The sequence below is a fragment of the Heptranchias perlo genome, chromosome 15, assembly GCF_035084215.1.
Source record: "Heptranchias perlo isolate sHepPer1 chromosome 15, sHepPer1.hap1, whole genome shotgun sequence".
In the NCBI taxonomy this organism is placed as follows: Eukaryota; Metazoa; Chordata; class Chondrichthyes; order Hexanchiformes; family Hexanchidae; genus Heptranchias; species Heptranchias perlo.
Window position 1 is genome coordinate 38,253,662 of NC_090339.1, and position 12,890 is coordinate 38,266,551.

At 40.8% G+C, this 12,890-nt stretch overlaps 1 protein-coding gene across 5 annotated transcripts in view; it reads left to right on the forward strand.

Annotated features, from left to right (window-relative positions):
- LOC137333010 (phosphatidylinositol-binding clathrin assembly protein-like) overlaps positions 1 to 12,890 on the forward strand; it is a 108,418-nt gene that overhangs the window by 33,935 nt on the left and 61,593 nt on the right. For all 5 annotated transcript variants that reach the window (XM_067997083.1, XM_067997078.1, XM_067997079.1 and 2 more), the window contains exons 3-6: positions 3,907 to 3,982; positions 4,227 to 4,329; positions 5,934 to 6,027; positions 11,187 to 11,298. In XM_067997083.1, the coding sequence (XP_067853184.1) occupies positions 3,907 to 3,982; positions 4,227 to 4,329; positions 5,934 to 6,027; positions 11,187 to 11,298 (385 nt within the window). The remainder of the gene's footprint in view (positions 1 to 3,906; positions 3,983 to 4,226; positions 4,330 to 5,933; positions 6,028 to 11,186; positions 11,299 to 12,890) is intronic.

The window sequence follows — 12,890 nt, forward strand, 5'->3', positions numbered from 1 at the left end:
AAAGTTGCCAGAAAAAGCAGTAAGCCTGAGGATTGGGAGCATTTTAGAATTCAGCAAAAGAGGACCAAGAAATTGATAAAGAAAGGGAAAATAGAATATGAGAATAAACTAGCGAGAAATATAAAAACGGACTGTAAAAGCTTCTATAGGTATGTAAAAAGGAAAAGACTGGCAAAGGCAAATGTGGGTCCCTTACAGACAGAGACGGGAGAATTTATAATGGGGAATAAGGAAATGGCAGAGAAATTAAGCAAATACTTTGTGTCTGTCTTCCTGGAAGAAGACACAAAAAACCTCCCAGAAATACTGGAGAACCAAGGGTCTGCCAAAAATGAGGAACTGAAAGAAATTAGTATTAGTTTAAAAAAAAAGTACTAGAGAAATTAATGGAACTGAAAGTCGATAAATCCTAAGGACCTGATGATCTACACCCAGGGTTTTGAAAGAGATGGCTATAGAGATAGTGGATGAATTGGTTGTCATCTTCCAAAATTCTATAGATTGCTGCAGATTGTAGGGTAGCAAACGTAATCCCACTATTTAAGAAAGGAGGGAGAGAGAAAATAGGGAACTACAGACCTGATGGTCTGACATCAGTAGTAGGGAAAACTTTAGAATCTATTATAAAGGATGTGATAACAGGACACTTAGAAAATAATAATAGGATTTGGCAGAGTCAACCTGGATTTATGAAAGGGAAATCATGTTTGACAAACCTATTGGAGTTCTTTGAGGATGTAACTAGTAGAATAGATAAGGGGGAACCAGTGGATGTAGTGTATTTGGATTTTCAGAAGGCTTTCGATAAGGTCCCACACAGGAGATTGGTGAACAAAGTTAGAGCATATGGAATTGGGGATAATATACTGGCATGGATTGAAAATTGGTTAACAGACAGAAAACGGAGTAGGAGTAAACGGGTCTTTTTCAGGTTGGTAGACTCTGACTAGTGTGGTATCGCAGGGATCGGTGCTTGGGCCCCAGCTATTCACAATGTATATCAATGATTTGGATGAGGGGACCAAATGTAATATTTCCAAGTTTTCTGATAACCCAAAACTAGGTGGGAATGTGAATTGTGAGGACTATGCAAAGAGGCTTCAAGGGAATATAGACAGGCTATGTGAGTGGGCAAGAACATGGCAGATGAAATATAATGTGGAACAATGTGAAGTTATCCACTTTGGTAGGAAAAACAGAAATGCAGAGTATTTTTTAAATGGTGAGAGATTGGGAAATGTTGATGTTCAAAGGGACTTGGGAGTCCTTATACATGAGTCACTGAAAGTTAACATGCAGGTGCAGCAAGCAATTAAGGCGGTAAATGGTATGTTGACCTTTATTACAAGAGGATTTGAGTACAGGAGTAAAGATGTCTTGCTGCAATTATATAGGGCCTTGGTGAGACCGCACCTGGAGTATTGTGTACAATTTTGGTCTCCTTACCTAAGAAAGGATATACTTGCCATAGAGGGAGTGCAACGAAGGTTCACCAGACTGATTCCTGGAATGGCGGAATTGTCGTATAAGGAGAGATTGAGTAGACTAAACTGTATTCTCTAGGGTATAGAAGAATGAGAGGTGATCTCATTGAAACATACAAAATTCTTACAGGGCTCGACAGGGTAGATGCAGGGAGGATGTTTCCCCGGGCTGGGGAGTCTAGAAGCAGGGGTCACAGTCTCAAAATAAGGAGTATGCCAATTAAGACTGAGAAGAGTAGAAATTTCTTCACTCAGAGGGTGGTGAATCTTTGGAATTTTGTACCCCAGAGGGCTGTGGAGGCTCATTGAGTACATTCAAAACAGATTGATAGACTTCTAGATATTAAAGGCATCAAGGAATATGGGGATGGAGGAGGAAAATGGTGTTGAGGTAGAAGATCAGCCATGATATTGTTGAATGGGCTCGAAGGGCCGGATGGCCTACTCCTACTCCTATTTTTTATGTATTGAGACATACAGACCCGTAAGGTCGCAACTTTAATCTATGGTCTATGCTGAGTTGATCTTACCTGGGGCCGTGATAGTGGTGCAGCATTTGGGCTCTGCCTCCCTAAGCTTGTAAAGGGATAAAAGGTACCAAACCTCGATTGCAGTCCAGTAGCTGCTGCTGAAAAGTGCATGTACTTGGACAAGATCAGGTTCAGCTTTGATTGCTTTTCTTCTCTTTTCTTACCATAGGAGGTAAAGTTGAGCTTACAATTTTTTTGTAAGCTTCAAAATTTTCCATTAGATTATTAAACGGTCAGTTTTCACATCCATTTAAAACCATGTTTGTGTGTAACTTTCTCATCTGTTTTCCATCATCTACTTTTTCTTTAAATATATTGTAAATTTAGTAGACTTATGAAGCTCAGTGTTTGCACCTAATGTATTGATTTTTGTATTTGTCATGTTGCCAATAACCATCACTAAAATCATTATAGTTTCCAGTCAAGCATACTAAACACTGCACTAAACCAAACAGACCTGGATGTCTTTATTATATATAGAAAATTCTGGAGAAGCTCAGCAAGTCAGGCAGCATCTGTGGAGTGTTAATCCTTCCAGGAGAAACAGCGGTTTATTTGTACTTCTTTCAATTTAGTATACCGTATCCGCTGCACACAATGCGGTCTCCTCTACATTGGGGAGACCAAACGCAGACCAGGTGATCGCTTTGCTGAACACATCCGCTCTGTCTGCAAGCGTGACCCTGACCTGCCAGTTGCTTGCCATTTTAATTCCCCTTCCCCCTCCTACTCTGACCTCTCTGTCCTTAGCCTCTTACACTGTTCCAGTGAAGCTCGCGGAACAGCGCCTCATCTTTCGTTTAGGCACTTTGCAACCTTCCGGACTCGACATTGATTTCAATAACTTCAGATCATATTCACTGCTCCCATTTTTTCGATCAGCTAGTGCTGGTAATGGTTCTGCTGCTGCCATTTACAGCTACTCCTGATCAATCTTTTGTTTCTTAACCTGTCCCATTACCACCTTCCTTGCCTTGCACCATCATCCCTTTTGTAATTTAATCACTCGTGCCCTCTACCCTATCACAGACCTTTTTGTTCTCCCCACCACCCCCCCACCCCGACTCTGTACTTGCTTAAAAACTTTAACCCTCTTAACATCTTCCAGTTTTAACAAAAGGACTTCGACCTGAACGATAACTCAGTTTCTTTTTCCACAGACGCTGCCTGACTTTCTGTTTTTATTTCAGATTTCCAGCATCCACAGTATTTTGCTTTTACTGGATGTCTTATATTTGGCTGCCATTGAGGCCTGGAAGAAAGGAATCAACGTACCTGTTAGCTGTATGGGAATATATTTTTTGAGGGGAGAAGAGTTTGGAGTTGTAGGAAGAGAAGAAAGAAAACTTATCCCTGCTATTGGAGTGGGTGGAGAGATGGTGTCGATTTTGTGGTGATGGGAGTTTTGTAACTGGTGTGGATCCATTGAGTGAAGCTTCAAATCTTGAGAATGTTGAAGGAACAAGTCAAAGTGTGATATCAATGCATTTGTTTAACCAGGCGCAAGATTTCGTTTTAGGTTTGGTATGAATATATTTGGATTAAACTTAGAAACCTTTTGCTGGGTTGTGTTCAAGGCCAGCAATCCAGCAAGTAGAAAGCTGGACAGCAAAAAAAAAAAGTATGCTTTCAAAATGTGCATTAGATCAAATAATTTGGTATTAAGACCAATATATTTTAAGAAGGAGATAGATTGATTTCTAGACACAAAAAGCATCAAAGGGTATGAGGAGAGAGCGGGAATATGGTATTGAGATAGAGGATCAGCCATAATCATATTGAATGGCGGAGCAGGCTCGTAGGGCCGATTGGCCTACTCCTGTTACTATGTATTGATACTAACATTGTGCCAAATTTCAGTTTCCAGTTAATGACCTCTTTCTTTCTTGCAGCGTTTTATCCAGTATTTGGCTTCAAGAAACACATTGTTCAACTTGAATAACTTTTTGGATAAAAGTGCCATGCAAGGTAAGTTGTGTTTGTGAGTAAAGAGCACAGAGGGTACTTGGGTATCGGCAATATATAAGGATCATTAAAGTCTGTCTTCCCCGATTTTAAAATTTATTGTGTAAATAAGTTTTAAAACAAGTTTTAATGATCCTTACAAATACTGGAATTTGGTTTTAGGAGTAACTCAAGTGAACTCTGGATATCGTTTGAGAAAAAGCACTACAAATGTCAATGACCATAACATTCTTTTCCGTCCTTGTAGGATATGACATGTCTACTTTCATCAGACGATATAGCAGATATCTTAATGAAAAGGCACTCTCCTACAGACTAATGGCAGTTGACTTCACCAAGATGAAAAGGGGGTATGTCTTTTAAGTGATATTTAGTTAGTTGCACACAAATAACAAGCAGATGGGATGGCACTGATGTAAGATTAGTTCTGCAGGATTGAATCCTATAATGGTAATTGTTATATGGGAGTAATTAATATGTAGAAAATAATAATGAAATTACATTTTTAAGATCTCCTTGGGGCATCTGTGTGACTCTGCATAGTGGATATCACCATAGGACTCTTATTCGAATGGTTTTTTCAAATTTCAAAAGAATGTTGCCAAAAACTTGTTTAAATAAAATTCATGGAACACATCTAAGGCAAATACTTTGTCCTAGAAAAAGAAAAAAACTGAAAATGATAAAAATCTGAAACAAAACCAGAAAATGCTGGTAACACTCAACAGGTCAATTGACATCTGTGGAGAAAACAGATATGTTAATGTTTGAGGTGTAGACTCTTTTTTTATCCCAGTTTCTATCTCTCCTGAATGGTGACTGACTTGGACAATCTATACAATAAAGTGCCACATTTAGCACATCCCACATTAAATCTGTGGGAAACATTCCAAAGCAGGAAAAAAATAAATAACTTTAACCATACTAAGTCTATGAATGGTAAATTCCATGGAAAAACTACCCTCCCCCTGCCCCCCCCACCCCTGCCAAAGTTTCATTTTCAACCAATCACATCACTAAATTCATTTTTGCAATGTGTTCCCACCTGCTGTTGTTTTTCTGACCCAGCTGAGTAACCCTGTAAATAATACTTATAACGCAAACTAAATAATTTACACCAAAATGATTAAACTTATCCATGTAGTTCCATGATGTTCCCAATCTGTGACATTTTCTCTGAAGTCTTTTCCAGTAGCCTGAAACACGAATTTCAGTGCTTCCTTGACCCTGATTTTTTTTTAGCTTGGCTTTGCTGCTCATGGTTTCCCTCCTTTTTTCCTCCACTTTTAATTTATTTGGCTTTTACTTTGCTAGTTATTTTTAGTCCTTTTATTTCCTATGAAAGCCCTTTATAGGTTTCGCCATTGGTATCCTATAAATTTTTATTATGAAACGCATCTAGCTTTTCAGCAAAGCTTTTATGTCTGCTTTTTTTTCTTTGTTCACAATTAAGTAAATTTTGTTTATAACCATTTTATATATTTCTTGAATGACGTTTCATTTCCAGAATGGTTGTTACAAAAATGGGAGCACTAATTATACATGGCATTTTTTTATGTACTCTGTCTTTTATAGTATAATACTCCTGTTACATCTTCTGATTTATTGAGCAACATCACAGGACACTTGCTAGTTATTTTAAATGTATGGATTGTCTGAGTAATGTTAAGAATGTGTCTTGCTTTATTATTTGTGGGTAGCAATAGAAATGTAGCATGTTCTGCTTTGCTTGACATGACAAACTGCATAACTGCGTGAACGTGTACTTGATCTCACCCAAGGCCCAAACTGGGATTTTTCCGCGCTATCCATGGATAGCAGTGCCTTTTATTTCTGGTGAGCTGCTTAGCATGTATGTGTCGCATTCTCTTTAACCAGATGATGTGTGGGAGGAATCTTTGAAAGTATTAAAGTATAAATGTATTGTGCAATTACTTTTTGTGTGCTCTTCTAGGACGGATGGAGTAATGAGAACTATGAATACGGAGAAACTGCTGAAGACTCTGCCTCTAATACAGAATCAGCTTGATGCGCTCCTAGATTTTGATGTATGTGCATGTGTTTCTTTTTTAAATGCACCCTGCCCAATGGCCCTCTTAATTGTTTTCATTAAATATGCTGTAAGATGTTTTGGGAGTTGACCTGTGCCTTTGCAAATGTCTGCTTTGTGCAGAAAGTTCTCATCAATTGTGACAATTTCTCATTGCCCAATTTTAATTACAAAAATGATTTCCTTCCCCTTTCTATCTGCTTGATGCATAATGTCTGGTTAAGAAGTAGTCTGGATAGTTTTGGGATGCTGAGGATGGAGAGAGGCAGGAAATTACAGCAGGAGGATCAGGCTGATTAATGGTGTGATGGAGCCAATGCCCTGTCTTGTTTCAAAGCATAACATTTCTATTATTTTTTTCATATGAAATTTCAGATGGACCAACATATTACAAATTTAAAATGTCAACTGCTTTCTGAAAAGAATTCTTTTGTCTTTATGGGAAATAGGAAAGGCAGCCAGCCCAGTTCCTCACAATGCTTACATTAACATTTCTCATGTATTTGAAATGTTAATATATGTGAGCTTGCTGGCTATTTGAGGATAACCAAGCTGTTTCTGACATCTGAATTGCATATCAGATAATGAAAAACCCATCATTTGCCAGAATTTAGCAGATCTCACTCTATCTGCCTGGAGTGAGAGGACTGCTTTTATCTGAGCTGTCAAAAGCCTTTCTGGTGTAGTTGTAAGTGCAGCTGGCTTTCACTATTCTTTCACTTTTCACACCAAGGCGATGAGATAGGGCTGCATGGAGCAAGGAAGCACCAATTTTATGCTCCTCAAAGTCTGTTAACAGATTGAAAACAATTTCAAGATTTTGGACGCTATTATTTTTGAGACTTCCTTATCCACACTTTGCTCCAACTATCCAAATCTCAGTCGTCTGTATCTTGTCCCCCCTCTCCCATCACGCACGTCCTCGCTGACCTACATTGGCTCCCTATCCTCCCGTGCATTCAGATGGAAGTCCTCTTTAAATCCCTCCACCCCATTTTTGCAACTTTGTCTAGTCTTCTATCCTTACCTGCATCCTTTGGTCTACCAACTCAGGCCTTTTGTGCATCCTTCAATTTGCCCCACCATTAGTAGTAGAACCTTCAGTCACTTTGGCTCTACTCTCTGTCTGGAATATTGTAGTGCTAGGAAAATTGTTAATTCTTTGGCACAATACTCTACTCGTGGCACGCATTGTCGTAGCCAATCGAAACTGCACTTCGCTGTGAGTTGGGTGGGAGATCAATTATGGACGGATCCTGTTGTTACAATTTGGGTTAAAAGTTTCCATGTGGCTCTAGTGCTACTTTACTGTAAATAAATCTACACCAGCAAGGCATTTCTTATGGAAATACTAGTTTTCCATAGGTAGTACAGAATGCTGTACTCATGTAACTCGTGTGAATTTCCCCCCAACCCAGAGCCAGTTTTTGGGTTGCATTTCAGAATTGGTAGATGAAAGGCAGCATGAGAACTCATGTTATTCCTTTAGCAGTCAAGGTGCTGTAGAGGCACAGTTCTTCATTGAAATTAATTCAGTCATTGCCCAAATGTTGCTGCTTCATCTAAAAGGATTGGGCAGTTCCTGTGCATATTATTACTGCAGTACTATTGGGAGTTCGACCTTTCTGCAAGTAGGATTGATCTCACTTTCTTTCTTGGATGGAGCGCTCTACTACTATAAAACATTCTATCTTTTAGCCTAGCTGAGAGAGTGATACTTTTCCATAGAAGTGTTTCAAACCGAAACATCAGTCTCCACTTGGATTTCCTGTGTTGGGGCTTGATGCTTCTGGGCAAATAGATGATTTATTTGACTTGGTTTATTCCGCTACTGGTCCAAATGCCTACATCTGGAATTGGTTTCTGAATAGCTAAAGCATGTAAAAACTAGTCACTAGTATATTTGTGTATCCCAATTTTCTCCAGTATAATTGATCCTGCCTTCTAATTCAAAGGTACTCTAAGCCTATTTCTGTATAATGACATTTAAAATCTTCTGGTGGCATTCCACAGCTGGCATTCCCAGATCAGACATAATATGAAGTGGATGCAGGAGAAAATAAATTCAACTCATAATATGTGTAATGTACATTTTTTGAGCTCTATGGTGATCCACCATGCATTTCCAGCAGTGATAATATAAGTTACATGCAAAATAAAGCTTCATGTACTTTACTGTATACGTGATGTGGAGATGCCGGTGATGGACTGGGGTTGACAATTGTAAACAATTTTACAACACCAAGTTATAGTCCAACAATTTTATTTTAAAACCCACAAGCTTTCGGAGGCTTCCTCCTTCCTCAGGTGAATGTGGAAATGAAATCCTCGAACCTATCGCATTTATAAATCACAGAACAATGCCTGGTGATTACAGATAGTCTTTTCAACTGCCCGTTGCCAAGGCAACCAAAGTGTTCAGACACATAGGTGTTACCTACAGGGCCACCGGATATACAAACGGCCAGAACTAAAAAAAAAACAGATGATGTGGAGATGCCAATTAAAAAAACAGAGCGAGAGAGGCAGAAACATAGAAACATCCGGAAGGAAAAGACAGCAATTGACTCGTTATATTAAAAACAGATAACATTTGTTCGCTGGTGGGGTAACGTGTAGCGTGACATGAACCCAAGATCCCGTTGAGGCCGTCCTCATGGGTGCGGAACTTGGCTATCAATTTCTGCTCGACGTTTTTGCGTTGTCGAGTGTCTCGAAGGCCGCCTTGGAGTACGCTTACCCGAAGGTCGGTGGCTGAATGTCCTTGACTGCTGAAGTGTTCCCCGACTGGGAGGGAACCCTCCTGTCTGGCGATTGTTGCGCGGTGTCCGTTCATCTGTTGTCGCAGCGTTTGCATGGTCTCGCCAATGTACCATGCTCTGGGGCATCCTTTCCTGCAACGTATGAGGTAGACAACGTTGGCCGAGCAGGACTTCACTGCACAGGACCTCCAACCAACGCTATACACCAGATACATCGACGACATTTTCTTTCTATGGACCCACGGCGAAGAATCACTAAAAAGACTACACGATAACATTAACAAGTTCCATCCCACCATCAAGCTCACCATAGACTACTCCTCAGAATCAGTTTCTTTCTTGGACACACGAATCTCCATCAAAAACGGGCACCTCAGCACTTCACTCTACCGCAAGCCCATGGACAACCTCATGATGCTCCACTTTTCCAGCTTCCACCCTAACCACGTCAAAGAGGCCATCCCCTATGGACAGGCCCTGCGAATACACAGGGTCTGCTCAGACGAGGAGGAACGCGATGGACACCTACAGACGCTGAAAGACGCCCTCGTAAGAACGGGATATGACGCTCGACTCATCGATCGACCGTTCCGACGGGCCACAGCGAAAAATCACATAGACCTCCTCAGAAGACTAACACGGGACACAACCAACAGAGTACCCTTCGTCGTCCAGTACTTCCCCGGAGCGGAGAAACTACGCCATGTTCTCCGCAGCCTTCAACATGTTATCAATGACGATGAACACCTCGCTATGGCCATCCCCATACCTCCACTACTCGCCTTTAAACAGCCACCCAACCTCAAACAGACCATCGTTTGCAGCAAATTACCCAGCTTTCAGGAGAACAGCGTCCACGACACCACACAACCCTGCCACGGTAACCTCTGCAAGACATGCCAGATCATCGACACAGATACCACCATCACACGAGAGGACACCACCCACCAGGTGCATGGTTCATACTCCTGTGACTCGGCCAACGTTGTCTACCTCATACGTTGCAGGAAAGGATGCCCCAGAGCATGGTACATTGGCGAGACCATGCAGATGCTGCGACAACGGATGAACGGACACCGCGCAACAATCGCCAGACAGGAGGGTTCCCTCCCAGTCGGGGAACACTTCAGCAGTCAAGGACATTCAGCCACCGACCTTCGGGTAAGCGTACTCCAAGGCGGCCTTCGAGACACTCGACAACGCAAAATCGTCGAGCAGAAATTGATAGCCAAGTTCCGCACCCATGAGGACGGCCTCAACCGGGATCTTGGGTTCATGTCACGCTACACGTTACCCCACCAGCGAACAAATGTTATCTGTTTTTAATATAACGGGTCAATTGCTGTCTTTTCCTTCCAGATGTTTCTATGTTTCTGCCTCTCTCGGTCTTTTTTTAATTGGCATCTCCACATCATCTGTTTTTTTAGTTCTGGCCGTTTGTATATCCGGTGGCCCTGTAGGTAACACCTATCTATCTGAACACTTTGGTTGCCTTGGCAACGGGCAGTTGAAAAGACTATCTGTAATCACCAGGCATTGTTCTGTGATTTATAAATGCGATAGGTTCGAGGATTTCATTTCCACCTTCACCTGAGGAAGGAGGAAGCCTCCGAAAGCTTGTGGATTTTAAAATAAAATTGTTGGACTGTAACTTGGTGTTGTAAAATTGTTTACAATTTACTGTATACAGAAATGCCCCTGTTGCATTACTGTGACATTGCTACTTTGCTCTAGTTTTTTGCTCTCCTTGAGAGAGGTTAGTAATTTAGTGCCAATTTTGCCCAGTTTTATTGTGTTTATGTATCCCCATTAGGAGCTGGGTAGAGGCTCCCCAAGTGTGATCCATACAGGATCTTTGCAGTTAGTACAGAGTAGACTTAATTTCATCAGTGTAGAGTGGATTGGAATAGAGGTGAAAGAACAGTGTGTTAATCCATTGCACTGCCCACTCCCTAAATGACTAGCTTCCATCTGAACATCATTGAATTTGGCACTCGGATTTTTATTTGTGATGTGCTTTTACATTTTCTAAGGGAATCTGTCTAGGGGAGCCACTCATAAGATCAGTCTGACCTGGACTGAACCTCTGGGTGAAATTCTTCTTTAGTTGTGACTTGACTGTTAATCAACTGTACCCTGATATAGTTTGATAAGTTAAATTCCTGACATACTTCTAAATTTGAGTAGCAACAGCCTATCTGTTTTAGTTAGAGGGGTTACTACCATACAATTACCTTTTCCAGACACATTTAATAGATTACTTCAGACAAATCTGAGACTTTGATCCCCTTTCTAGGCTGGAATCAAGGTTAGGTCTGAGATATGAACTTTTTAAACACAGCATGCCACATTCTTTTTGTACATGTTTTAATTTTCCCGTCTTCTTTGGATACAGGCAAATCCAAATGAACTAACTAATGGAGTAATAAATGCTGCCTTCATGCTGCTGTTCAAAGATTCCATCAGGCTTTTTGCTGCCTACAATGAAGGGATCATCAACTTGCTGGGTGAGCAACAAATCAGGTGCACGTATCTGTACGCGTTAAAATTGATTTAACACATTTTGGGTTTGAACAAGGGTTAATGACAGAGGAAGAGTTGTTACTATATAATGTTACAGGTCACAACTCACAGTATAGTGAACCTGTCTTCAGTGAGCTATTCCATGCAGACTGGGTTTGTTCAATTTACCCTATCTGTTGTAATTGGACAAGTCATGCAGGCCTTTTCCTCCAAATGCAAAGAGTGGCAAAATCATCCTCATCATGGGTACCACTCGAAATGCCTCTTCAATTTGTTGTAACTGGGGACATATCCTATAAGTTTAAAATGCCTTCATGGTGTATTTTGAGTGCCTCCCTAATTAAATGCTAGCACTTTGTATTTCTTGAGTGCCTCTGAATAGCTTGTCCAGATAGAAGTACAGTGTTGCATAATCTCCAGTTCAAGCAGTGTTAATTTTGTGCCACACAGCACCAGAGCGCCATTCAACTCCATTGTGCAGAATATGTCTGTGTTTTTGCAACACTTGGATTTGTTTCCCAAGTTAAAATCCTGAGCTTTATCTGTTGTATATTTGTTGTACTGGTAGAGACAAACTGGTATTGAAAGTCTGGATTGGGACAGGGAAATTATACAATAGAAATTTCAGTACAAAAAGAGACCATTCAGCCATTGTGCTTTTGGTTTGAACTGTCTCACTGGAGCTAAGTGGTCTAACCCCATTTCCCTGCTGTTTCCTTTTCCTTTTTTGACATTTTTCTTTATGTATAACTCCCTCTTAAATGTGATTGACCTGGCATCATTAGTCAACTAACAATTTTCAATATTTTTATTCTAACTTCCCCCTTTATGCTTCTGGGGGAATTTCTGGAGGGGGACAAACCTAGTAGGTAGGAGTGTTAAATCTTTTCTCTCTGCATTCACTCCTGACCCTTGCACCATAAGTTCCCTGGACTACTGACCATGGGAGAATAGCCTTGTGCTATTAAATGTTCAGACAGAAAAGCTGTAACCAAATTTGATCCTCTTGGGAATGGCTCTGGGTCTGTACATATAATTCCAGTTTAACTTTCTGAAAAATTAGTTCAAAACCAATCTGTAACCTTGACCAATATGATCTCTGGTCTGACTAATAAATTATCTTAAATAAAAATCATCACCAGTCCTGTGACAATGTCGTATATCTTTCTGATGTGGCCTCAATTGCGAATCAGTTTTTGCAGTGGAAATGAGAGACTGCTACTTATCTTGTATCTTCTCATTAAAAGCCTTCTGTTGTCTCTATCTGTGATTACATGAAGCCTGTATCCTTGCATGTTCCCTAACTAGAAACTTGATCTACTTGATTCTGCAGATATGTTTGACTGTAAGCAGATTGTAAAGTGAAGGTTTACTTAAAGGGAAAAGAAAGTCTTGTGGGAGTTCTTCCTTTCTTCTCCCTTCTTCCCACCACCAGTCATTTGTTTCATATAATGTGGGCTCAATTTTAGGAGGGAGGCGGGTTGCCAGCGGGAGGGTCGACTGGCCCTGTGGGTAACGCGCCCAGTGAATTCGGGGTGTTCCGCACGCGATCGCAGCCTAATTGAAGCCACTTACC